At 39.5% G+C, this 26213-nt stretch overlaps 1 protein-coding gene across 1 annotated transcript in view; it reads right to left on the bottom strand.

The window, feature by feature from the left end:
- Nucleotides 1-26213, bottom strand: part of prom1a (prominin 1a) — an 89367-nt gene that overhangs the window by 5855 nt on the left and 57299 nt on the right. The window contains exons 4-24 of the mRNA XM_073486590.1: nt 24504-24624; nt 23467-23530; nt 23031-23120; nt 17170-17399; nt 16607-16681; nt 16327-16390; nt 15804-15963; nt 15288-15440; nt 14423-14546; nt 13500-13603; nt 12554-12638; nt 9210-9356; nt 7815-7886; nt 6679-6771; nt 3993-4046; nt 3823-3903; nt 3672-3740; nt 3028-3117; nt 2087-2202; nt 1414-1437; nt 922-990 (exon numbers count right to left, since the gene is read on the bottom strand). Of these exons, the coding sequence (XP_073342691.1) occupies nt 922-990; nt 1414-1437; nt 2087-2202; nt 3028-3117; nt 3672-3740; nt 3823-3903; nt 3993-4046; nt 6679-6771; nt 7815-7886; nt 9210-9356; nt 12554-12638; nt 13500-13603; nt 14423-14546; nt 15288-15440; nt 15804-15963; nt 16327-16390; nt 16607-16681; nt 17170-17399; nt 23031-23120; nt 23467-23530; nt 24504-24624 (2085 nt within the window). The remainder of the gene's footprint in view (nt 1-921; nt 991-1413; nt 1438-2086; nt 2203-3027; nt 3118-3671; nt 3741-3822; nt 3904-3992; nt 4047-6678; nt 6772-7814; nt 7887-9209; nt 9357-12553; nt 12639-13499; nt 13604-14422; nt 14547-15287; nt 15441-15803; nt 15964-16326; nt 16391-16606; nt 16682-17169; nt 17400-23030; nt 23121-23466; nt 23531-24503; nt 24625-26213) is intronic.

Genomic DNA, 26213 nt, shown 5'->3' with positions numbered 1-26213 from the left:
TGTTAATATTAAACTTGGGAACATATAAGACCCTGGGGACATAGGACCATGGGAACATGGGACCCCAGGAAATTAAATAAACTCCAGCTCTGTCAGGCTGTGCCTTGTGTTAAATGTTATCAGCATGCTAACATGCTCACACTGACAATGCTAACATGCTGATGGTTTAATACTCAAGCACTACATGAACAGTCACTTTCCACTCACTTGATTGCTTTTGTAAATATCTTATTGTTTTTTGTAAATATCTTGTGTTTTTCTATTTATTTTCTATTTAATATTTCTATGCATATTTTTCTGATTCTGACTTGTACTGTTGCACCTCGAGCTGTTGTAACATGTGAATTTCCCCGTTGCGGGATAATAATCTTAATCTTATACTGTAGGTGTTCACCATCTTAGCTTAGTGTGTTAGCATGCTAACCTTTGCTAACCAGCAGTAAATACAAAATACAGCTCATGGGAATGTCATTAGTTTTCAAGGTACTTAGGGGGAGATTCTTGCTGAAACATTTTCTTGACAAACAACAGGACATCCCCGTCACTGAGACCAGCTGTTGTTCACAGGATACAGTACATTGTGTTAATATGTGCGCTCAAGAGGTGAACTAGAATAGCATACTGGGCTCCATACTTAACACACAGACACGTGAGTGGCACCAATTTTTTGAGCATTAAAAAGACGTCATATCAGATGTTTTCTAATAAAAGCCACCATTACTTGTCAGCTTTCGTGTTATTGTTCAACTTGACCATAACTGGTATGCATGTCTGTGTGTGTTTGCTTAAGCGTGTGTGCAATGAATCAACTCCCTCAAAGGCATGCACTGTGTCCGGCCACGTCATTGTGAAAATAGCCACATCCCCAGGCATGCCTCCACCGCCCATAACATGCAGTAACAGGATTATTATAGCGTTTACCTTGTCATCATAGGATTTGGGATACCTTGTGAGCGCTCACTATGATAACCATTATTACCAATTTCCATACTGAAAACAAAATATTGCATACAAAAAAAAGGGATGAAAAATGTGATGTGAGAGACATGGCATGCTGATCAAACTTCTGGAGTAAAAATGCTCATTTTGAGTAGTCAAACTTTGCAAGAATGTTAGGAGATGAATATTTTTTCTTTTAGTACAAACCAGAGTGTTTTATTTACACTAGAACTTACAAAAAGCAGGTGGACTTGTAAGGTAATGATTGCAAGAGCCCTTCATGAAAGGTAAGGGGCACTTTTCAAAGGTAGCACACGACAAGAAGCCACACCATCCACCCATAAGAGCAAGTCCAAGCTTAAAAACGTCAACCAGCACCAAGAATTTAGTAAACAGTTTTATGTACAAGATCCAGAGAAAAGCACAGAGTGAGAGAAGTAGAGAAGGAGAGGGAGGTGGAGTAAAAGGTCTTACGTTTTCATGGGAATTGTCTCAATGCTATAAAGATACACAAAAAACAACATAAAAATGTTATTGAAATGTTCATGTTCCAGCACAGATCACATGGCGAGAGACGCCACTGATCGAGACATTGTGTTGCAGTAAAGCTGTGATTAATGAGTCCAGTGACAGTGAAAAAAAGGTGCATGAAGAAGAAATATAAATTGACAAATGCGCCAATGTTTCTTTGTAAAGTGCCAAGTGCTTGACAGAGAGGAATGACATGAACAAAATGAAGGATATGGATGTTGGAAATAGTAGAAATGGTTATCACAAAGTAAAATGCCAAGTCCCAGAAACAGAGGAACTACAAGGAAGAGAGAAGGGAGGAGAGAATAAATCAACAACAAACCAGCAGAGCTACTGCGACAAAACAGAACTCAGTAAGTAAAACTAAAATAATCTCAGTGTTATCAAATAATATTCACATCCTCCAGTAAGTGAATTAGCAAACTATGAACTGAAAAGTTAAATTCCTCCTCATTATTTGCAGCTCAGCTAGATGAAGAGAAAGAAGGATGTCCTGCAACCATTCACAGCGTTTAAGGAAATCATATCTTTTTCTATTAAACATAAACCTATACAATAAATGTATGTATATATGCAGTTGTAAAGAAGTGGTAGAATAACAAGTACAAGCACTCACTCATCGTAAACATCCTCTGTGTCCATCCTGCGGTAGTACTTGGCTAGTTTTACTGCAAGGATGATGCTCGGGAGCAGGAAGAGAGTGCTGCAGCCCAGGCCCATCCAGAATGTGTTCTGAGGGAAAAAACAAGGCAATTACAGCTGAATCAATTAATCAATTAGTTGATCCACATTAAATTATTCACTCAAGTCATTTTCCCAGCAAAAATGCCAAACATTCTCAAGTTCCAGGATCTTTTCTTTGTCTTTTGGGACAATAACACGCAATGTGAAAGATTTCCCCTTGTGCTAAGGTTGTCAAGATACCAGAATTTAAAACTTTGATACAAAACTAAAAAACATGACATGAGCTCTTTCTATACCCCAGAAAATATAATTCTTTCTTTTTCTTTCTTTCTTAAAATAATAAATAATGTGCATATTTATTAATGATAAATCACAAGCTGCAGCCCAACAAACTGCTGTTTGTATGTCCCTTTCATGCATATTTGTATTAAATATAACTTGAATCTACTAAAATGTTTAATATATCTTACTTATACATATATGTTAGCATACCAAATTTCAACCTAAAGTTTTATTTTGTTTCATTCTATTTCATTTTTTTCAATTCTTACCTCACACTGCTCGTTTGTTTCCTTGTGCTGCTCGGTCAAACTGAACTTCTCGATCAATAATCAAAACAACTGTTGCTCTGGCTTTATATCCACTATCATAAACAGAAACTTTGTGTTTCTTACTGGCTGTGACAAACACAAGTGGCATGTACTGTATGATGTCACATTTGAAAAGTTTCTATGCAAACTTTATTTTATAAGTTGACCAAAACAGATTTCAGTAAATCTGATAAGCGACAGCTAACCACAGTGGTCTTTTTAAAACACATTCCTACCGCTGTTCAAATGTGGTTTTGTTTCCCTGTATCTCAGCTATAATTACCATGGAGTCCACCAAGAAACTGCAAGTAATGATTTCTGCTGTGTCCACCATGTTGCTGAAAGGCTTGCAGGGTGCCACCTCCAGGGCCAGCTACAGAGAGGAAGACATGAACAGTCAACAGAGACACACGTTCTGGACACATTCTGTATATCAGCAGTAAAACCGTCTCCTTATTCTGCATGTCAACTGCTGTTTGCTCCTTAAGGACATGACATCCTGTTGTGTTACCATGCTATCTGGTCAAGAGTCACTGCTCATTGCAAAACAGATCTATGTTCTTGGAAAACAACAATACGATTCTGACTGAACTGTTCTTTTGACTCTGAGAGCAACAAAACAGCTTCAGGCTTCAAACATGTCTTTTCTACTTTGTTTTGAATTCCTTAAGTTAACTACAGCAGAAACCAATGTGCCACAAAGCAGATTCCTCAGATTTATAGGGGTTGTAACTGTTATATTCGTCTCTCCTATATTTACTCCTCCTCTTATGTAACGTGCAAAGTCTTTCTGCCAGTACACAACTCTCTTTGCCCCACCAGTGTTTGGTTTTGACTAAAATGATTACTGGACTCAACGGTCAAGTCAACACTTCAGTGAGAACCGCATACGCTTCAACAAGTTAACAAATTAACACAAACACTTACAGAGGATTTGACCCATTCTATGTATTGATGGAAGTAGCCAATGATGGTCGCTGTGAATCTTCCTGTTTCCTGAAGAAGATTAAGACATAATGTGAGTTACAGATCATTCACAAATCGAGAATGTAAACAAAGCAGGTGATTCTTCGGTTACCCGGTTGATTAAATGTGTAGCATTCTGGGAGATGAGGTACTGGGCAGCTTCAATGGCATCAAGAACTGCTAGAACTTTGTTCTGTAGAGAATAAATGAGAGATATCGATCAGTTTAAGCCTTAATCTAAGGCTCGATACAGGATTCAGGCTGAAAGGATGGTTTACTTACAGGCAAGTCTGAGGCTGTTCTCTCCAGGAACCTCATACTCTGGTTCAATGCGCTCTTTAAAAAGAAAAGTGTTACATCAGCCATGTTAAAGGTCAGCAGATACAGTCAAGAGTCATTGTTACAACTGGAAACGCCACTGAACCACAAACGAGACCAGGCAGGAACAAAACTAACACTTTATGACCAGGATTCTGTTTTCATTACAGGCATGCAGAAGGATTGTGCTCCAAAATGAAATATCCACATATCACTAAGTTTGTGATACAATTGCTGACATACACTGTATGTAACAATTGAAAAGTTTTCTCCTCGTTTCCCACCAATGATGGAAGAGACAGAGCTGTTACCAAATGAAGGACTGAATTAAAGGTCCCATTTTGAACAAAGTGACTTACATGTCTTAGTGTTTACAGCACTTACAGCTGGTTTAAAATAATGTGAAAGTATCAAAACGCTCAATCCACAGAGAACTGAACAAAGGCTGCATTCACAAACGCTGCTTTCAAATGAGCTGTCAGGACTTCTGTGAAGTTGTGATGTCACAACTACATACACACAGTCCTCAGCCACACCGCCATGGATCTAATAAGTGCAATCAGGATACTGCGTTGGAGGAAGAGCCCCGTTCATTATATGAAAGTTGCTCAGTGGCACGTGAAGCCAAAAAGTCTGATTCTCGCGGCTTCCCCATCACGCGGCCTATAAAGTTTGTGCAACATTTGTCCAATGTTGTACAGCCGCTACTTTCACAATATAAGCTTACGGGAAAAGTCTTTTTGGGCCCCTCTGCATCACATAATGATGTAATTTCACATGCTTCGAGCTTGGCCATGGTCACAAAAGCACCAGCACTGCTGATTAAGAATGTGGGCAGGGCTTGCTCAGGCCTGTGAGAGCTGACCAATCAGAGCAGACTGGGTTTTTCAAGAGGGGGGGGCCTTGAAGAGACAGGCTAAAACTAATTCAGACAGAGGATGAATAGAGGTACTGCTGCAACGGACAGTATGAGAAAAATCTGTGCTTTTTGAACATTAAAGCATGTAAGTAGTTTATTGTAATCTTAAATAAAAATACGCACCTTAAAAAGAGCATAATATGGGACCTTTAGTAACATGTCTTTTCCTAAAGTGGATATTTCGCAATATTTTGGTACAAACTCCTTCATGTTCAACACCATAGAGAATATGATCTTTGTGTAAATGTAAAAACAAGAACACACACACAATATCCTACAGTACCACCCTAAATGAGATATATCTTCTCAGATTACGATGTCATCTATGAGATAAAATATCTCTCAAAAGAACAAATGGGACACTAAATACACAGGATGGACACACTTCTGCTTACCCTCGCTCTAACATATTTCTTGAAGTTGAAAGAAGAAAAAGTAAAAAACAACAACAAAGAAAAACATAAAAATCTGTTGTAAAAGCTGTGTTGAAGTGCGTCACTGCTTGTCTGAATTGCAAGTAGCTGTAAATCCTCGGTGTTATTCAAAAGAATGGCAGTGTCTATGACAGAGAAAGAAAAACTGAATATTTAATTTGTTTTTCACAGACGTGAAATGTTTGATGACACATGCCTACGGGTCAAAAACGCTCTGCTTTTGATGATGCTGAAATATTCTTCCTCTGTCAAAGATGATACCATTCTCTTAAAAAGACATTAGCACAAGGATAATACACCAATGACTCCTGCTCAGTAGCTCTGGCATACACAGTTACACTACAGTACATAACAAACGTTGACTGGTGAACCATTCTTCTGAGCATAGATTATCTTGAAGTCAATTTTGTAGACTTTCTCTGAACCTGCTTTAATTTTTTGGCCACTTGGGGGCAGTGCAACGAGCCGTAAGCACAAACCCGACATCACCTTTACAAAGTGTTACCGGTTGCTTATTTACAGGCAACATTAAGCACACAAAGCAACATTATCATTCATTTAGAGTCATGTTTGCAGCTACCTTAAGTCCAGTGGTCACTTTCTTTTAGCTCCTTTTTTGGTCTCTACTAACTCCTGAAGGAAATATCTGTCTCATAAGCTGCTCTGCACTCTGTTCATCAGGGAAAATCCACTTTTGGCTACTTTTGTTCTGGTCGTTTCTTACTTTTCCCTCAATGAGCTTCTGCTAATGAAGTTATTCATCTTCCTAAATTCCCAAATTTGCCAGAGTGTGTTTAGTCAGCCCCCAGCGAAGAACAGATGAGGGTATACTGCATCTACCTGAACTTGGAGCAAAAGAGCTAGAAATTTTTCACAAGAAAATGCATCTGTCAGCCAGAACACTAAATGCCCGGTGGCTGCAGTGCACTCTGGTCTTTTGAGGCCTCTGTGGGTGAGAAAACAGGTGCATGCCTCTTCTATGCTGGGCTTCTGTATGACTACACAAAGTTTTCCATTTTATGTTTTTACCACATAATATTGTCCGTTGTCAAAGCACAAGTCTAGCTATGTTGTGAATATTTTAATCTTGATGTCATGTCAGTTCATCTTTTCTCACTTTTTGAGGAGTAGAAGAACAATAAGGTCTCAGAACAATAGCTCTTTTTGCATAGTTTAAGTGGTTTGTGTTGGATGATTCCTTTAAGCGGAGGACAAGACAGAGAATCTAACCAAAAACCAAGCGGTCAGCCAGCATGAATATCAGAACTGAAAACAGAGACACACAGTCAGGCATTACCATGGCCTGCTCCATGGGGATGATCTGCTGACTGTGGATCTGCCGCAGAGTGCCGATGTGGCCTTTCAGAGCGGTCTGCAGAGCGCCTCTGGGCTGAAACACACAAAGGGAAACAAGCAATTTTCGTGAAATATCATTTGTCAAAACACTGAAAGGATTTTTTAGCGCATTAACTACAAAAAAAGATCATCAGAACAGAGACCATGAGGTAATTGTTGAAGGAACATCTATTTCTTGTGTGTCCAGCAGTCAAATTCCTCCTCTATTATTCAAGAGCCATACAGTCAAAATAGTTTCCTTCCAGGTCAAGTGTTCACTACATATGTTGTACATGTATGGTTGTTTACAGGATGGGTGTGTATGTGCAAGCAGGTACAATACGAGATGTGTGCATATGCATGGTATATGTACTGACATCATTTTTATGATTTTTTTGTGATTTTTGTATTTTTTTTAATTTGTATTTATTTATCTTATTTATTTATTTATCTCCCTTTTGTTTGTACTTCAAACATGTGTGCCAATGTCTTATTAGTTTTGTTTTTATTTATTTGTGCCTGCTGATGTTGTGTTTTTAGTTTGAGGTTTGTCTATTTGTTTTCATTTGTAAATGCATGTTTGGAAAACACAAACGATGGCCTTCTGTAATGCCTGTGAAGGAAACAATAAAAACCATAATTGAAAAAAAAAAAAAGAGTCATACAGTCAGGTATGAGTAAGGCTACATGTAGCACCATAACTTTGATGCTATAACTTTTAACATCAAAATTATTATTATTATACTTGTTATTAAGTTTAAAATAAGTCTCTCTTTAACAGACGCTTACTTGTAATGAAACTAACTGTGAGCACCGTCCTTCTGGAGGATCCTGCAGGACTCACAGGTTGTAAAGGTGAGTAAATACGTTCTGCTACAATCCTGAAACCACCTGACAGAACAGCAGGTCAGTCAAACTGCTCCCAGAGACTATCTCATCTCTATTTAGGCAGAGCTGGAGACACACCAAAGTGCTCCCACCATGGCATTTTAAATACACAGGCAGTTTCACAGTGTTTCTTCAGTTCACAGGCGCATAATTTGATTTACTTGAGTTGATGTTTGTATATCAGCCAAAACGGCACCAAGGTGTTCTTACCATGAGGTCTGTCTGGGCCTCCAGCTCTCTAGCAAATGAGAGCAGATCCATCACAGTGACTCCTTTGTTGACCTGAAGACAAACAGGTAGAAAATAGTAAATATTCTTCTCTCAGTAGTAATGTTATAGCTACATAATTAGAAAGAAAAACTTTTATTTTTCTGCATTGTGGTCTTTTGTTGGTCTGCATTTTAAAAAAATCCAGCTGCGGCTTGGAACAACTATAAGGTTTAAGAATAATGATGACATGAGCCGCTGTATTCAAAACAGATTAGCAATGCAGCTTTACATTTCAAAACCACATCAATGCATATTCTTCCAGCATTTTCTGAAGGAGGAGATGTTCAGATGCTCAACAACTTCACTGTCATGAGAAGGAATTATTTATTTTCTGGATAATAAAGAAACATAACTACCAAGTAGAGCTCACTTCATTGATGTCCAAGATCAAATTGATCCTATTAGCTGCAAATCTCAGTTTATTCAATTAAATGTAGTGGTTAGAAACTTTTATTCTATAAATGTATTTTTTTAACAAAGCTTTTTGGGTGCTTTCTGTGAGAGTCTTTGGGTTTTGGAATGATGACTGAACAAAAAAGCGATCTGAAGGACTGAATCTGAACTTTGGACTCTAGATTGGCATATGAATCGATGATAATGTGATGGTGACTTACCAGACAAAAAATTACCTAGCAACACTTTTTGGAAGCAAAATAACTTATTCTGACTTTTGTAAAGTTTGTGAGTTGTGCCTCCGGACAATTGGTACAACGGAGTCCTTACAGCTTTTCTCTCTCTCTTTTCTTTGCTCTCTCAGGACATAAATCTAAATGAACCTGACAGCCAGTGTTAGAGAAGACAGGGAATGCCAAGTCCTGGCTTGTTCCTACACACTCTTTGCCTTGGCAGGAATCCTTTTGATAATCGAGCTTCAGTGGTCTTCAGCAGGAACCCACTGTACTGTGTCACGTTGCAGCTCTTATTAGGTAAAGCACGGCTGCCTGCTGTATGTTAACTGACAGCCAGGGTGGAGGCTGCTCAGCTGAGCCTTAAGGACCAAGCTATTTCTGGTAACATACCATTAAAGTACAGCTGTAATGCAATAATATTAGTGTACATATAGAACAAACTATTATCAATATTTACACTGATCTGATATTAATAGAGCAAATACCGCCTAACTGATGTCGTACAGCCTCCTAATGCAATTTAGCTGGTTCAATTTTAAATATCAGTTAGATCATATTTACTGACTTTATGTATTTACTGCCTGTTCTTGTGTTTTATGCCTGTTTTCAGCTCATTCTTTTTGATTCTGATTTTGTGTGTGTAGCTTTAAGTTTCCTATCATTCATGCACAATTGTTGCAGCATGTCCTTTTTGAGCTTTTGTCACCTCGTCCAGGTAGTCTGCATAGTTGATTTCTGACAGCCCTGCTTCAGAGAAGTCCAGGAGGTTCTGCTTCCCTTCTGCCTCTAACAGGATTATTCCCCTCAGGTCGATCTTGACACTGTCCAGCTGACCCACCACATCCTTGGTGAGCTGTAAACACACACAAAAAAGGTACAGCATTAGGTTCAATAAGGCCTGGAGGTAAAACATAACAGCTTGATTGTTGATCCAAATATTAAAGGTCATTTTATTACTATTAGGTACTGATGGCTACATTTCTCTATTTATGCCTGTTGGAAGTGACTTAGTTATTGGTCACATTTCATCTCTGTGTATAGCAGAAACAGGGAATTACTGTAAACATACAGAAATGTCATTAACATAATGAAAGGACAACAGAGATGCAAAACAAATGTTGGCACTATAATGACCAAAAGTCTTAAACATGTGGTTTGGATGGAAGTCCAACTAGAATGGTATTTCCTGATGCTGTTTGTTCTTGGAAAATCTTTCTTTCTAATGTAAATGAAAGTCGCTGTTAATGTATTTCTGAAGAACCCAGAACCCTTTTCTTTAGTGCTTTGGTTGCTTTTATATCACATCTTAATGGATTGGATGTCTTATGCAAAGCACTTTGTATCGCCTTGCAGTTGAAAGGTACTTTACATATAAACTTTCCTTGAATGAACACATTTGCATGCAAAACCTCACCAGCTAGTTTTAAGACCAAGAGAGAGTAATACAGTACTATTACTGGCCAGACACAAGTAGAAGCAAGATCTCTACAGTGACTACAAGTATTATGTGTCAATGACTGTAAACAGCTGGAATATTGTTCATTAGGATTTATTTTTTCTTCTGTTCTGAAAGCCAAAACCAAGGAGACACAGCCAAGGTTTACAAATATGATTTTCAAAAAGGAGGTCTTGAATAGTAATATGCAATTTCACCACCAAAACCGACAACGTACACTTTATTGTGGAGACATAAAGAGGAAACAACAAAAATGTTGGCAGTAAAGTTGTTTGTCCCAAGATGACATGGTACTGACACTGTATGTGAACGGGCTGGATTTCCCCGAAGACTAAAAACTGTCCAGCGTATTAAGCTTTTCTACTGCGTATACATGAGGTCCTGAGGTCTGGTCTTCAAACCAAACAATCTTTCAAAGGGATTGTTTTAAATAAATGCAATTAGTGTTTTGAAGCATTTTACTATAAACTCTATAAAACTATAGACCCAGATCTTAAACTGCTCTTTCTTGCAGTACTTGTACGCTGTAGTGGCCCTCTGATAATGACACTGGCTTAAGATAATGTGAGTTTGGGACCCCTGCTATCGACTGTGATGCTTGAGAGTGATTTAAAAACAAAAAAAAGAAAATAAATCTAAATAAGCTTTTTAATAAAACGATGAATCTGGAAACTGAGCTCATTAAGTAAAATCCTAGTGGAAATGATAATATTGGCATCATTTACAGGTGCACAGGTGAGTGTATTCATTTAATGAGCCAACAGACCAGCTGTTAAATGATCAGTCTGTCAGCAGGAGCCTCTGCTGTCGGCTCAACCAATCAGCTGTGAGCACTACGTCAGAAACGCTCGTGGTTATGGTTAGTGATGCATCGTTAACATAATGTGAGATTAATTGCCAATCTGTATTTATCTCTATTATGTGCATATTATGAAAATGATATCTGAAATGTCTCCACGTTTAATCTTAAAAACGTCATATTTAATGCACCTGTACGCACTAGTTTACGTCACCTCCGAAAGTGCCGGTGTTAGCTGACGTCAGCACAACATTAGCCGCTCAAGCTAGCGCAGCTGCTAGCTAACAGCTGCTAGCCGCTAGCTGCTGTCAGCCGCTAGCTGCTGCTAGCAGCTGTTAGCTAGCTGCTGTCAGCCGCTAGCTAACAGCTGCTAGCTAACAGCCGCTAGCTGCGATGCGGTGTTCGTGTGGCGTGGAGGTGACGTCACTCTAGCCCGCAGCGAGTGTCCGCGAGGTGAAGTGGCTTTTGACGCAAGCAGGAAGTGACGACAGCGCATACGGTGACGTGTGCACGTTGAGCAGCTCGGGTCCACTTGATGTTGAATATCTAATATGGGTTTGTAGGAGATGTTCCCAGTCCGGCTCCACGGGTCCAGGTGGGACACGTGAGAGGACACTGATGACCACAACACAGGTGACAGGTGGCCCCTCAGCACGTCACTAATGGAGGGACTACCCTTCTCTGTGAGTACTAGATGATGTGCAGTATATGTGGACAAAGGTTTCCTCAGAGCCGAAGATAATGAGATGCTAAGTTGGTCTAATTAAGATTTTATGAAATGTTTTGAAAAGTGACATAAAGTCTCATCACGCTGATTCACCACGTCTGAGTGACCAACTTGAAGAAAAGTAATATATGAAAGCCACAGATCAGTTTGAGGATTAGGTCAATGTTATTCCACCGTGAGAAACAAATGCACGGCGTTACTGAGACTAAGAGGGAGACGTTTAGATGTGGAATGGACAGTGTTCACACCTTGAAGAGCTCAACAAAGCAGTCCGTTTACATAATGTTTCAAGAGAGCTCATCATTCGTACTGAAGCCCGTAGAAGTGACACAATAACCGGACCCTGATCTGTCTTGCTAAAGTTCTGTCGGGCCGAGTGTCACACTTTTGGGGAAACTTGAAACATTTGCAGGCATTAAATGAAGACAAATGACCAATGTGCAGAACCAGACAGCACGGGAGGTATCAGCTGTTGGCTGTTGGAGCCAAGACGATCTTGCCAACTGGCAGGAAAGTGGTGAATGTGTGAGGCGTGCAGGCAGAAGTGGCTGGCTGAGGGTCAGAGAGAAACAGGAACTTATATCCATGTGTTGCCTCAGGCAGACTGAGGTGCCGTCAGGGCTGAGCAGTCTGTCTGCACACTGTTGCAGCCAAGGATGGAGATTTCTGGACACTCCACCAACCCTTGTTTGAGAATGTATTGCATAGATGTATTTTATATTAACTGCTCCTGAGAACATGTTGTGAAGATCATTTCTGGAAAAAGGGTTAGTTTCATACAGAGTGCTTATTTTAATCACATGACTCACACAACTGTTTGTGACTTGAATCTTTGATCAGTTACGTTGTAGCACCACATCCTATCTTAACATTCGTAATCCTCTCTTTATTTTAAACACGTGAATGATTAACTTTGTGATTTGTCTTTTTGACAAGCAGTGTTTTGCAGTAAAACCGCAAAACAAAAGGCAAAAGATCATGTCTACTTCCTGAGTTTCCACCAGTGGGTAAAGGAATAAGTCAAATACAGTTGCCAAAATGCTTCTATTGTGTGTTGAGTTTACTGACCACTGTAGTGTTCAGGTAGGAGGAGATGTTGAAGACTTTGTCCAGACGCATGGCCGAGTAGATGCCTTTGTTCTCTTTGCAAGTGCTAAAAAAAGACACGCATACACACAGATACACACAGATACACACAGGTGTAACAGGGAGAGAGAGAGAGAGAGAGGGGGAGAGAGAGAGAGAGAGAGAGAGAGAGAGAGAGGACATGTCAACTTCAAAAGTTTCAGAGTGAAAATATTTGCTGCCACCATGTGAAGTTGACTGGAAGTACATGACGCACTGACATGTTCCCTGGTAGAAAAAGGAAGTGGGGTAATGTTGCTCAGCCTGGTGGTATGTGGTGTGTGTGCCAACATGTCAATGATGTACGTTCCATGAGGCAGCCACATGCCATATAGACTTAGATAATGTACACAGTATTAGCACTGCTTGCTTTTTAATGGGCCAAGACTTGTTAAAGCAACATTGCTCTATTTGGAAATATAATGACTGCGGGTCTGTCATCCCAGTTACTGAGGGTATGCAGCTTCTCAGTGGGGAGAGATGATGAAAGATGATGTAATCACAGAGAAACAGGCTGAAGAAAAGCAGCACAGATAGCGTAGAAAAATGATGCTAATTAGCTTCTCGGGGTTAATAGCATCTCTCTTTCTCTCATTTGCATCTTCATCATTTGAAATAAAATATTCAGTTGGATGACTGATGCCTGACCCAACGAAGCAAACACTGAAGCAAAATGTGAAAAACTGCATCACCCAGTAATTCTTCAGCCTGTAATTGAATAAATGGCTTGTCTTGCTGCAAAATCCATCCAACCAAATGTAAATACAAAGTGCAGAGAAGACAGATGTGGAGTAGGCTGTGAGGAGAATAATCATCACTACAGCATTGCTTCTCAAAGGTGGCAGACAAAACACTGCCACCTAAATGCATAAAAATGAGTTTGCTTTGCCTGTACAAGCTCTCTGCTGTCAGCTCCAGGTCGGAGTCGTTGTACATGTAGCCGGGGATGAAGTTCTTCCACTCTGGGTTGACCAGGTACGGGGTGTCCACCACCTGGCAAATCACAAAACCAGAGAGGACATATTATCGATTGTTCTCATAGGAAAACAAAAGTCAATCAGTAAATTAAATAAACTTGGCTCCAATTCTGCGGAGCAGAATGTAATTTAAGACCTCGGTAAGTCAATACCAACCCGCGGACCCAAACAGAGCAGCAGTCTTTGTCCTGTGTGTTCTCATATATATTTTTCATCTAGAAGGGGAAATAAATACTTGCACTTCATATCCCTCCTGAAGGTATAGCTGTGTAAGAGCAAACTGGGGTGCTGTCAGAAGAAGCGTGTATACTAAATTATTCCATAAATTACTGAAATGATGGTTGAATAATGTCTATATATACCATTTAATGCTCTGTTGTTCTGCGCTGAGACAGCAAGTACGCTGAGACGGAGGCAAAGGAGAAAATGCTATAAGAATTTCAATTTCATAATTAATTATATAATTATAATTAATTATATAATTTTCTACATTATATATGACTTAACAGCTGCAGGATTCTGACTGAATACAAACAACAGCATGTCAACTGGGAGCAGCTGCTATTCTCCTGAACCTGCCCAAGAGACACTGACTTGTATGCAGTTAATAATACAGAAGGAGGAATAGTGTCCTAACTTTGATTGTCTGACAGATGTGCTCAGTGGTTTATATATTCGAACACTGTAGACTGAAGTCCATACAGTCCAAGGTACTCTTTTTGTATATAATCAAAAATATATGTTCTATATCAAAATTAAGTCAGATTATTACTTGAGATGTCATTTTTAGGGGGATTTGATCACTGTATAATTTGTGGGTGGACTCGTGACTTGCCTTGAAGATTTCTGTGCTGTGGAAGGGTTCACAAACTAGTTTCTCCATGTTTCCTCCAACCAGAAAGATGATGGTCACCACTCCCATCAGCACCCAGGAGAAGATGAAGCTGAATCCAACGCCGCTGTGGAGAAGAACAGACAGGTACAGCCAAAGTATACATATATATATATGTATGTATATACACAATTACATATGAAGGTGTAGCAGTAGTGGAGAGGGTGGACTGGAGGTGGGCTTCATATTGTGTAGGCAAAGTATAATGCAGTGTAGAGATTGTATTGGAGGAAGAGAAAAATTAAAAGGAGCAGTAGTAGTTACACTATCAGTTCACCTTGGATATTTATCAGTATCTCACATTAACATAATACAAAAACTAATCCTGCATAATAATTTAGAAAACAGTCGGGATATTTCACTTAAACTTTTCAAAAAATACTTAATTCAAAATAAGTTTATTGCCTTTTGTATGAGGCCCCTAATGTTCCTATATATATGTGTGTGTGTGTGTATATACAGTGTGTATATATATATATATATATATATACATAGTACTTTTTCATCTTCCTGTGTGAATATATAATTTTCTTGTGTGAACACAACACAAGATGTTATTTTTATGAGACATCTGTATGTTCCTGGTTTCATCACTGTTCAGTGTCACGCTCTCTGATTTTCTAATACCATCATTACTGCCATTCATATTTTAGCATATTAAAAATTCTTTACTGTGGCTGCGCTAACATGCAATAAGATGGCAAAACACATGCTCGTCCAGTGATCGCTGCCATTATCAGGTACTTGAAAGTCAGCGTTTTCAGTGTTAAATCTTGAAGCTGACAGAGCCTGTTCACAGTAGACTCACGCCATGAGCATCGTTCCTCCTGTATTGGAGATGCAGCCTCGTGTCGTAGGTGAGGCGTGCTTGTCGTATCCCAGGGTGCCACACAGCAGGCCCAGGTAGTTGAAGGCCAGGACCAGGACCACCATGCAGCAAAGAGCAATGCAGCCAATCCACCTGTAAGCAGCAAGCAGCACTAAACAGTGAGAGCCTTCACTGAACACAAAGAGGACTATAACACCCCCCACCACAGCTTAAGTGTTTATCGGCGTCCCTGTGTGGAGCAAAAGAAAAATGTAACACAAAGCTATTAAAACAACTGATATATCATCTCGGGGTTCCCTCCTCTATTTAAACTGAATTAATGTAGAAGCAACATGAATATTTCATGAAAGCCAAAATATTAATTCAAGCTTGTACAGCACACATTACTTATACAGTAGCTTGTAAAAAGCGTTTCGAGGCAGTGGCCACATTACAGGATTTATACTTTTTACAGTTTATAGGGATGTTTTTTTCATTTATATCAGGTCGGTGTACCTGTAGAAGTCCATTTGGTCAATTTCAGGGTAGTGGTCCTCAATCTTGGCATGGGCATGGCTAATGAAGATAGTGAAGTTGGACAGACAACTCTGCACAGGGAATACTTTGGAAAAGCTGCTGATGTTATTGCCGATGCCGTCCACCAAACCCTGGACACCTGAGACACACATCACTCAGTTAATCCAATGGTTTCAACACAAAGCGGCCCAAGCTGCACCAGGTCAGTACTCAAAAATATCATCATGTTTAATATTTTGTTCAGTTTCTGATTGGATAATATAAGTGATACTACACTACAAGGTCGAAAGATGCCATACATATTATTATACATTTTAAGTTGGGCTTATTTTTACTTAAAATCCACCATCCCCCATCTTGAAGGAAGAAAAGAGACATATGGAGAAAATCCTGTTGATTTATATAATCCATGAGTGTAGTAAGACACATAGCAGGAATGAATGATCGTAGTGAAATTATTTGCACTATAAATAATGTTTTAGAAGTATAAAATGTCACTTACTCTCCACAACATTTCTGGTCTGTTCAATCACCATATGTGGCGTGTCATTCAGAGAGGAGTAGCCCTGTGAGAGGAGAAGACAAAGTTTTGGAACAATTTCTTGGTCCAATTTGTTGTTTGAGGGTGATTTTGAATTGGTTAATCAAAAGCATTCTGGCCTCTGAAGGAATGTTGATAATACTGGAAACAAAATTTGCAACACATTAAATAACTCCCAGAGATGCACTGACGTTACAGACTGACAATTACAAGAATGTAAGAATATTCATTCCAGGCTCACCCTTTGGACGACCGCACTGAGGTCCGTTTTCAATACCTCGTTCACATTTTCCAGCTGAGGGTTCACTTTTGGTAGCTAAAATATAAACGGAGAAGAAAGGCTGATAAACATGCACAGTGATAATTGATCAATATTCAGTGTCCCCTCATTAACATGCAGTAATGTTTAAAGGTCGTAGTTGTAAGAAAAGTAGATTTTTGAGTCTCATTCCCAACTCATCAAAAACTAGCTTTGTAATTGTAGGACGAGTCAGCCGCCATCCCAAAGCATCAGTTTTTGATGAGTTGGGAATGAGACTCAAAAATCAACTTTCTTAGTTAATTAGGTCCTTTAAAGAACATCATGCAGTCTGTAAAAAAACAAATCACCGTTTCAGAGATTGACCACTTATTGGCATTTCAACCCAACATAAACTTTAGTTGTTTCGCTTGCTCAAACTTATTATTATTTCCCAAAAGACTAAAACTGCCATTTTCACGTTGCCCTTGTGAAAGAAAAATATTTACATTTGTGTCCATAGCTTGTATTCTGCATATCAGAATGTGTTGCAGCCAGTTTTATACCCGTGTGAAGTTGGCACTGATCTGCAGCTGAGACAGTGACTGGCGGATGTTTCGGCACAGCTGTGCAGTGGTGGCATCTGACTCCTCGTCATGACAGCCCGGGTCGTTGAGGGTGCGGTTGATACTGGTCCGAACCAGGCTCAGGTTGAAGTTGAGTTTCCCTGTTCCTTCCTTGAGGACCTCCAGACCCACACTGACGTTCTCTAGGGCCTCCTTGGTTTCTCGCATGGCTGAATTGAAAGAGACCGTAGTTGAGATTGAAAGTGGATTGGGATGCTGTTATGGTATGAGGGGAAAACCAGGAAGTGTAGGAAGAATGCACATCGAAGTAAAGAGGCGTCCTAATATCATTTCCACTGCAAACTAACTTTGTTCTTCTGCAACTAAAAATGAGCCGAGCAGTTGTTGACACAGTCTGACCAATCCAACTATAATTAAAGCTGCAAGCAGCGATGAACGGGCCCTCGCAGTCCACGCGGGTCGGGGCGTGCTGCCGTCGGGGCATGCTGCTGTCGTTACATGCTGCTGTCGGGGCATGCTGCTGTCGAGGCTTGTTCATGCAACAACTTCCATAGAGGAATCAAAACTGAAGGCAGTGAAGCTGTCATTTCGTTATTTAGCAATAAAAGCGCCACCTATTGGTGGATTTGTACGAAATTTTGTAGAAATGCTCATCATGCCATGAAACACAATTGCCAAAAGTTTTGTGTTCATCGGACTGTATTTCATCAAGATACACAAGAATGTCTGTTTGACCACAGTGCGCAGGAAATTGTTGTTTTATATTTTGGGCGTTGTGTGGACTAGCACATTTCTTTTAATAACTTTTTGTCAGGAGGGTCCAGAGATGCGGCGTGCAAAGTTTGGTGCAAATTGGAAAAATTGCCTGGGAGGAGTTCGAAAAAGTAGGTTTGCGACATTTGGCGAATTTGCAAATGGAAATTCAGTGCGAACGTGGGCGTGGCCTACATCACACGGTTCGGCTGTATTCAGGGAACATATAGATATAATGTTTAACAATGTGCACCATATTATGTGGGAGTAATTAGCAAAAAACATTTTTTCTTGATAATAGCGCCACCTGCTGGTCATTTTTGGTGTGTGAGTTACAGGGGCCGGTCTATACCACCCCTATGAATTTCATATCCATAAGTGTTATGGTGTGGGCACAGTGCCAAATCTAAAAAGAAACTGCCACCAGAGCGCCACCTAGTGTCAGATCGGTAACCCCTTTGTCAGCTATCCTCAGGAGGGCATTGGGAATGAGTGTACCAAGTTTTGTGTTAATCCGACTAACCGATGTTGAGATATAAAATACTTCATTTTAAATAGCGCCACCTAGTGGTCATGGGCCACGATTTTGCACAGAGCCTTAGGGGCTCATGGGGAAGTAGTGTCCTGAGTTTCACGTCATTTGGACACACCAATGTGGAGATATGCAACACTTCCTGTTGTGACCTGAATCAACAGGAAGTTGTTATTTAATAACTTGAGTATTCTTTGGCATATCAAAATTCTTTTAATAACTTTTTGTCACAAGCGTCCACAGATGCTGTGTGCAAAGTTTGGTGCAAATCGGTGAAATTGCCTGGGAGGAGTTCGAAAAAGTAGGTTTTCGACATTTCGCGAGCTAGCAAAAAAAAAACGGTAGGCGGAAATGGGCGTGGCCTATATCAGGAGATTCAGCAAGATTCACTGAACGCGTGGATGTAAGGTTTTTGAATGTGCGATAAAGTATGTGCGAGTTATTAGCCAAAACGCACTTTCCTTGATTGTAGCGCCACCTAGTGGTGAAAATTCACAACGACAACAGATTATAAAATTTTTCGGCAAGCCCAATGACTTTGCCAAAAAAAAATCGCGTTTTCATACATGTTCAGGCAGTGAAAAATGCGATCATTTGGGACGAAGGAAAACTAAAAATAATAAATAATAAGAAGAACAATTAAAGCTGCAAGCAGCGATGAACGGGCCCTCGCAGTCCACGCGGGTCGGGGCGTGCTGCCGTTGCGGCATGCTGCCGTCGTTACATGCTGCCGTCGTTACATGCTGCTGTCGTGACATGCTGCTGTCGGGGCTTGTACTTTCAACAACTTCCATGAGGAAATGAAAGTGAAGGCAGTGAAGCTGTCATTTCGTCATTTAGCAATAAAAGCCCCACCTATTGGTCGATTTGCACGAAATTTTGTAGAAATGCTCATCGTGCCATGGAACACAATTGCCAAAACTTTTGTGTTGATCGGACTGTATTTCATCAAGATACACAAGAATGTCTGTTTGACCACAATGCGCAGGAAATTGTTGTTTTATATTTTGGGCGTTCTGTGGACTAGCACATTTCTTTTAATAACTTTTTGTCAGGAGGGTCCAGAGATGCTGCGTGCAAAGTTTGGTGCAAATTGGAAAAATTGCCTGGGAGGAGTTCGAAAAAGTAGGTTTGCAACATTTGGCGAATTTGCAAATGGAAATTCAGTGCGAACGTGGGCGTGGCCTACATCACACTGTTCGGCTGTATTCAGGGAAACACGTAGATATAATGTTTAACAATGTGCACCCTATTATGTGGGAGTAATTAGCAAAAAACGTTTTTTCTTGATAATAGCGCCACCTGCTGGTCATTTTTGGTGTGTGAGTTACAGGGGCCAGTCTATACCACCCCTATGAATTTCTTATCCATAAGTGTTATGGTGTGGGCACAGTGCCAATTATAAAATGAAACTGCCACCAGAGCGCCACCTAGTGTCAGATCGGTAATACCTTCGTCAGTTGTCCTCAGGAGGACATTGGCAATCAGTGTACCAAGTTTCGTGTTAATCCGACCAACCAATGTCGAGATATAAAATACTTCAATTTAAATAGCGCCACCTAGTGGTCATGGGCCAAGATTTTGCACAGAGCTTTAGGGGCTCATGGGGAAGTAGTATCCTGAGTTTCACGTCATTTGGACAAACCAATGTGGAGATATGCAAGACTTCCTGTTGTGACCCGAGTCCACAGGAAGTTGTTATTTAATAACTTGAGTACTCCTTGGCGTATCAAAATTCTTTTAATAACTTTTTGTCAGAAGCATCCACAGATGCTGTGTGCAAAGTTTCGTGCAAATCGGTGAAATTGCCTGGGAGGAGTTCGAAAAAGTAGGTTTGCGACATTTCGCGAGCTAGCGAAAAAAAACGGTAGGCGGAAATGGGCGTGGCCTATATCAGGAGATTCAGCAAGATTCACTGAACGCGTGGATATAAGGTTTTTGAATGTACGACAAAGTACGTGGGAGTTATTAGCCAAAACACACTTTCCTTGATTATAGCGCCACCTAGTGCTGAAAATTCACAATGACAACAGATTATAAAATTTTTCGCCAGGTCTGATCTATATTCCAAGTTTGATGAGTTTTGGGGTATGTTCAGGCAGTGAAAAATGCGATCATTTGGGAAGAAGAAAAATAACAAAATATAAAGAATAATAATCATTACAATTACAATAGGGTCCTCGCAGTTTCACTGCTCGGGCCCTAATAATAAGAATCACTACAATTACAATAGGGACCTCGCAGGTTCCCTGCTCGGGCCCTAATAAAGCAGAGAATTTTATCATTTGCTGTCTTACATATTTGAGGTCAAATTTAATAGTGAAATATGAAAGTTTTTTTCCCCCATGAGCCCCAGACTGTGTAGCTCGGCTGCAAAATGACTCATAAAGAATTATAAATATTTTATTTAAATCTTTTAGTTATGTCCTGGGAACTAACAGGAATTGTATACATGCATACTTATTTCCAGAGCAGTAAAATCATTTTTTTGTCAGTTATGAAGCCAGCATTTCTGGGGCATATACAATTTCAAATAACTTTTGTTTTACCAGTAAAAAGATGGGTTAGGGTTATGTATTGAACATTTAGCCATGAAAGTGACAAAATATGACAAATTGGCACAGTCGCTATAATATTGGGCACAACAATATTGTGACACAACAACACAGACTCATACAGGACACAAAGTATGCACTCATTGTAAGGACTAGGTCTGAGCCGAGTACATCATGCTGAATTTTAAATCCGAGGCCATTTGGATTTCAAGTGTGTCGGTGTCGTGTTCAGATGCTGGTGTGAATCAGCAGCATCTAAAATTGGACCTTTGACTGCCAAACAGCTTTACTTTTCGGCAAACAATAACCAAACAGGAATGCTATGAATAATGTGAATTTGCTTCTATTAAAAGTTGTTGCTGTTAGTAACTATCTCTTTCCCCACCAATTGAATTCATCCGAAGACAAAAGCCAGAGTTGGTTAACAATCACACAGTAGCCCGAGGCAGATTCTTAAAATTAATCGGGATAACAAATGCAAAAACACTGGTGTTTTTGAACATTGGAATAAAATATGCAAGAGTGTAGGAGAGGAAAGTGGGAGGTGTGAAATACGTAGTTTTTTTCAAATGAGTTAGTTTTTTAATATAAAAATTATGAATCTTGGTCCTCAGCATTCAGACAGGTTTTACATCTGATAAAATGTCTTATCTTGTCTGTCTGCGTCTGCTTTGCCTTGATATTGTCTGTCTGTGTTCTGTTTTGTAATTGTCCATTGTATGATTTGTCGTTGCGAGGTTTTAAAGTCTTCTGTGTCTATGTCGTCTAGGAACCTGCCTTGGGACTACGGCTGAAATTTAGCAGTTATGCTAAGTCCGGCGCATTTACACTGATGCTTAATGCATCAATGTTGATGAATGTGCATTGTCCCAACTCAATAAATAAATAAATGAAATGAAAAAAACACAATATAATCTAATTTAGTTTCTGGTATACCATGTACCAGAGACTAAGATGGTCTGACTGCTCGGCTCAGCCCCAGTAGGAACACAATAGTACACAAACATTAACAACACAAAACTGTATTCACAGTTATCAATGGTCACAAGCCTGTATATTCTATGTAGTCAAACATCTATATACAGCTGCTTGTTTTGATGCATAAAGTCAATGAAATAATATTTTCATAGTTCATTTGGGTGGGAGTGTCATTTCTAGTAAAAGTGTTAAAATAAAGTAACAGGACTTCACACAAACACATCACTTTCATATGCTCACTTCACGCTGGGGGAACACAGTAAAAGGGGAGATGTCCAGGTGCAGGTCGAGGTTATGTTGGATTTTTGGCAAAACCTAGTGATGCAATTACCTTAAAACTGCACTGGGCAGTGAAAAAAACACTTTATCTGGTTGACCTTCGAAAAATAACTTAACTGATGTCACTTTACATAATTTATGGATTGTGAACTTCATCACAGAAAATGATCTGACGTTAGTGGTCACCAGAATCAGACATTGCGTAGTGCAGTTTTAATACAAAGTATTAATCAGTTGTTTAAGAACTTGACTCAGATCGGTCCAAGTGCTCAAGAAGGGTCACAAGGGAACAAATCAACGGGGCAACACTGGTGTCAAAGTTCACAAGGTCAGGGGTCAAAGGGTTGTGGGTCATTGTCCAGTTATGGAATTACTATTACCTTTGACGGCTCTCTCGATTTTCACTTTATAGAAAAGCATAAAATATAAAGATTCAAAAAAGATTCGGAACGATTATTACAAGTTAAAGCTTTTATGACTCACTGAATATTAAAATTAGATTAAGAAAACTGTTCATGGCAGAATATCTCAGCCATAACAAGTGATTTAACCTTTACTAGGGTTTAACAGCAAGCCTTCAGTGGGGGAGGAACTGAGAATGAGATTATTATCCTACTTTTTAAGTTCAGCTATTTTATCCTCTTGCAAGTAAGGCAGGATACTATATGTCACTTTAAGTTTGCAGTCTACAATAACATGATCATATCATACCTGAAGAGGAAATGAAAAATATGCAAATGTACCTCCAGCCATATTGAGCACTCTGTCCAAGGCAGGTCGGGCCTCCTTATCCAGCTGATCATGTATCCTTCCACCCAATAATGGTCCTATATCTGTAGAGAGTGCAGCATCAGATCAAAATAAGAAAACAGAAGTCCCTGTCTTTATTATGTTTTGCTGCTTAATACTGCTTTTGCAGGTCTTAGCTTTTAGGAAAGAGCTGCCTTCAGTACTATAGCAGGAGAAAAGTAGGTTGAATACTCAAGGGATCCTCTGTAACAGTCACTGCTGTAGCTATCTAGACCTAGTTATGTCACAAATCTGTTGTGAAAACAAGTCAAAGAAAGTAGAGACAGCAAATTCAGATAATAAGCATGATATACGACCAAGAGCAAGAACTCACTGAATCGTTTCTGTCCACTTAATTCACTATCAGAGGCACAGAGGAGGTCTACTTACTATCTAGGTCATAGATGACTTTGTTCTTGGCTGTGGCGTATTGGGATATTAGGTAATCAATTTGCTGCAAACAGGAAACACAAGAGAGCAGAGCAGAGTCTTAGAAATGGAAGCAGATGAAAATGATTTTATTAGTCTTGTCATAGACACCAACACGCAGTCTGAAGTGTAGCACAGTTTCAGATTCATATAATTTGTCAAAATGAAACGGAGAAAATGAGATGACATAAAAGTGAAAGAGCGCCTGAACTTTCATTGAATGAGAGTTTTAAAAAGCAAACTTGCAGCTGTCACAAAAACTGAGAAATTAATTCTCCTGTCCCACCTTGGAAGCATTAATGATGCATAACCTGTAACAACAGTCTGACGCACAAGAAGCACACAAAGGTTTATACATTTGCCTTGAATGCCTGAAATATCAAGAACTTCCACATTTGAGTACATTTTAAATGTTCTTTTATAAGTTAAACATAACTAAACCCTTTTTCATGCTTTACTCAAATGTCGTCGCTATCTAAAAGTTCTGTAACTAGTAGCTGTTTTTAACATAATCTGCAAACTAACTGCTGCCCAGTTGATGGTATTGTTTTTAGGGCTGCAACTAATTATTATTTTTATATTATCGATTAATCTGTCAATTATTTTCATGATTAATTGATTAATTGATTAATTGTTTAGTCTGTTAAATGTCAAATAATTGTGAAAAAAGCTCATCACATTTCCCAGAGCCCAGAGTGACGTCTTCAAATTGCTTTAAAGACTTTTCATTTACTCATAAATGACAAAGAAAAGCATCAACTCTTCACATCTGAGAGGCTGGAACCTGCAAACGCTTGACATTTTTGAGGGAAAGACTGAAACAATTAATCAGTTATCTAAATAGTTGGAGAGCTGCTCTAATTGTTGTAGAATGTAATTTGCATTGTTAACCAAAATAACAAATAAATCAATACATTTTGTACTGACAGTCCGTTCACACGTCTCTGTTTCTGCGACACAAAGCAGACTCTACATGCTCTATAGAATAACTGTCTCACCATTGGCGTGTCATTCGCAAAGGTGTGCAGGTCCCTCATGTTGCTGTTGACCAGTCTCCGTATGTTCTTCACCTGAGAGCTCAGGTTCTGGTTGGCAGCATACGCACACAGCACTCCGATCCTAAACAAATGACAAACACAAACACTGTGACCTTTTCCATCTCCATGTGCCACCGAGTGACCCTGCTGCTCCCACATCAGTCAACACATTTACCCTGGGGGGTGTTTGTCAGAATAAGGTGATGACATGTCATCAACAGTAGGGGTCAGTGTGCACCACCACATTCACTTGTACAGTTTCTTAACTCCCACTGAGTGCACCTGTAGAATGAGCTTCATTTCCTTGACAGCATTAAACAAAACCATTCTTATAATCACAGTAATGTGTGATTATCAAAACAAAAATACAATCATCTGTCTATTTCTCATTAAATTGGTGATTGCATAAAAATTCACATTTACTCACTCAGGCATATTTCTAATAGAGTGGAATACAGAGGGATGAAAACTAACGAGTGGTTGGTTGTAGACTGTATTTTCTGCATTTTTTAAATAATAAGAGATTAATTTCAGGAGGAGATCTTATTTTCCAAGCAATTTGGAAATCAACTCATCGCAGGAAATGCAGGTGTATCCATATTAAGCTCCTAGGCTCTATCTGTATAATCTGAGGTCCCTGGGTTGTAAACATATTCAAATTAAATGCGAAAACACAGAACTGCATGAAGCAGACCATTAAAGTAAGTCTCTTGCATACTTCAAACAGACCTGAGTAGCTTGGTACAAGGCTTAATTAGCTCGAGCAACATCAAGGGAAAGACAGCCCATAATATTAAGCCGTTTCCATGACTCACTCTCATCCCAGATGAATTTTCAGTTCAGCACCTCACAGTAGTACTATACATCTGAGTGTGTGCACGTATGCTTTTATTGCTGCGTGGATGTGTGCAAATGAGCATAGTCGGGGTACATGGTGTGATTAACTTGAGAACAGATTGTAGACTTCTGTATGAAGGATTGTGAAACATCAAAACTCTGACAGTGTGGTTGTATAACACAGTGAATCTCATTTGTAGTGGAGTAAGCTGCTTTATGAATGATGTAAGATGACTCGCAGAAAGGAGTAACAAAAGGACTGACTCAGAGGCTACTGGGAAGGTTTAGATCAATGGAGATGAATCAGGGTGTTGTGACTCAGTGTATAATGAGGCAGAGGTCTCTGTTTGTGGGTCTGTGTCTCTGTAGGTGTGCACAACAGTGTGTGTGTGTGTATGTGACTGCTGCACTTGCAAAAGTTAGGTTATTCCCCATTCATCGTGTCATTGTTAATGCACGAAGAAGGTGTGTGTGTGTGTGTGTGTGTGTGCGTTCATCTTCACAGGCCTGTGATCAGCAGTCGCTGCTGTAGAAGTCTCCCTTTGTGGATATAATCCTGTTAATCCAATCTAATCTAACCTGCGTTATGCTGCAGACATTTTGTCACAGTGGGGATTGTATGGTTTTTTTATACACTGAATGTGCAAAATATTAAATACCAGTTAAAAGAAGTACACGGAAGATGGTACCAGATAAGTGTCAATGTTCCTAACAGATTTATTAAATAAGCAGCAGTGTAAATACAAAGTAGATTTAAGTAGAGTAGGGCTTGTGTTATTCTGTCAGTTATTGTTTCAATTGATATCTTGATTAATAAAATAGTGAAAAAAAAAG

Source organism: Pagrus major, chromosome 18, assembly GCF_040436345.1.
Source record: "Pagrus major chromosome 18, Pma_NU_1.0".
Lineage (NCBI taxonomy): Eukaryota > Metazoa > Chordata > Actinopteri > Spariformes > Sparidae > Pagrus > Pagrus major.
Note: the sequence above shows the minus strand (reverse complement) of the source record. Positions and strands in the feature narration are given on the sequence as shown.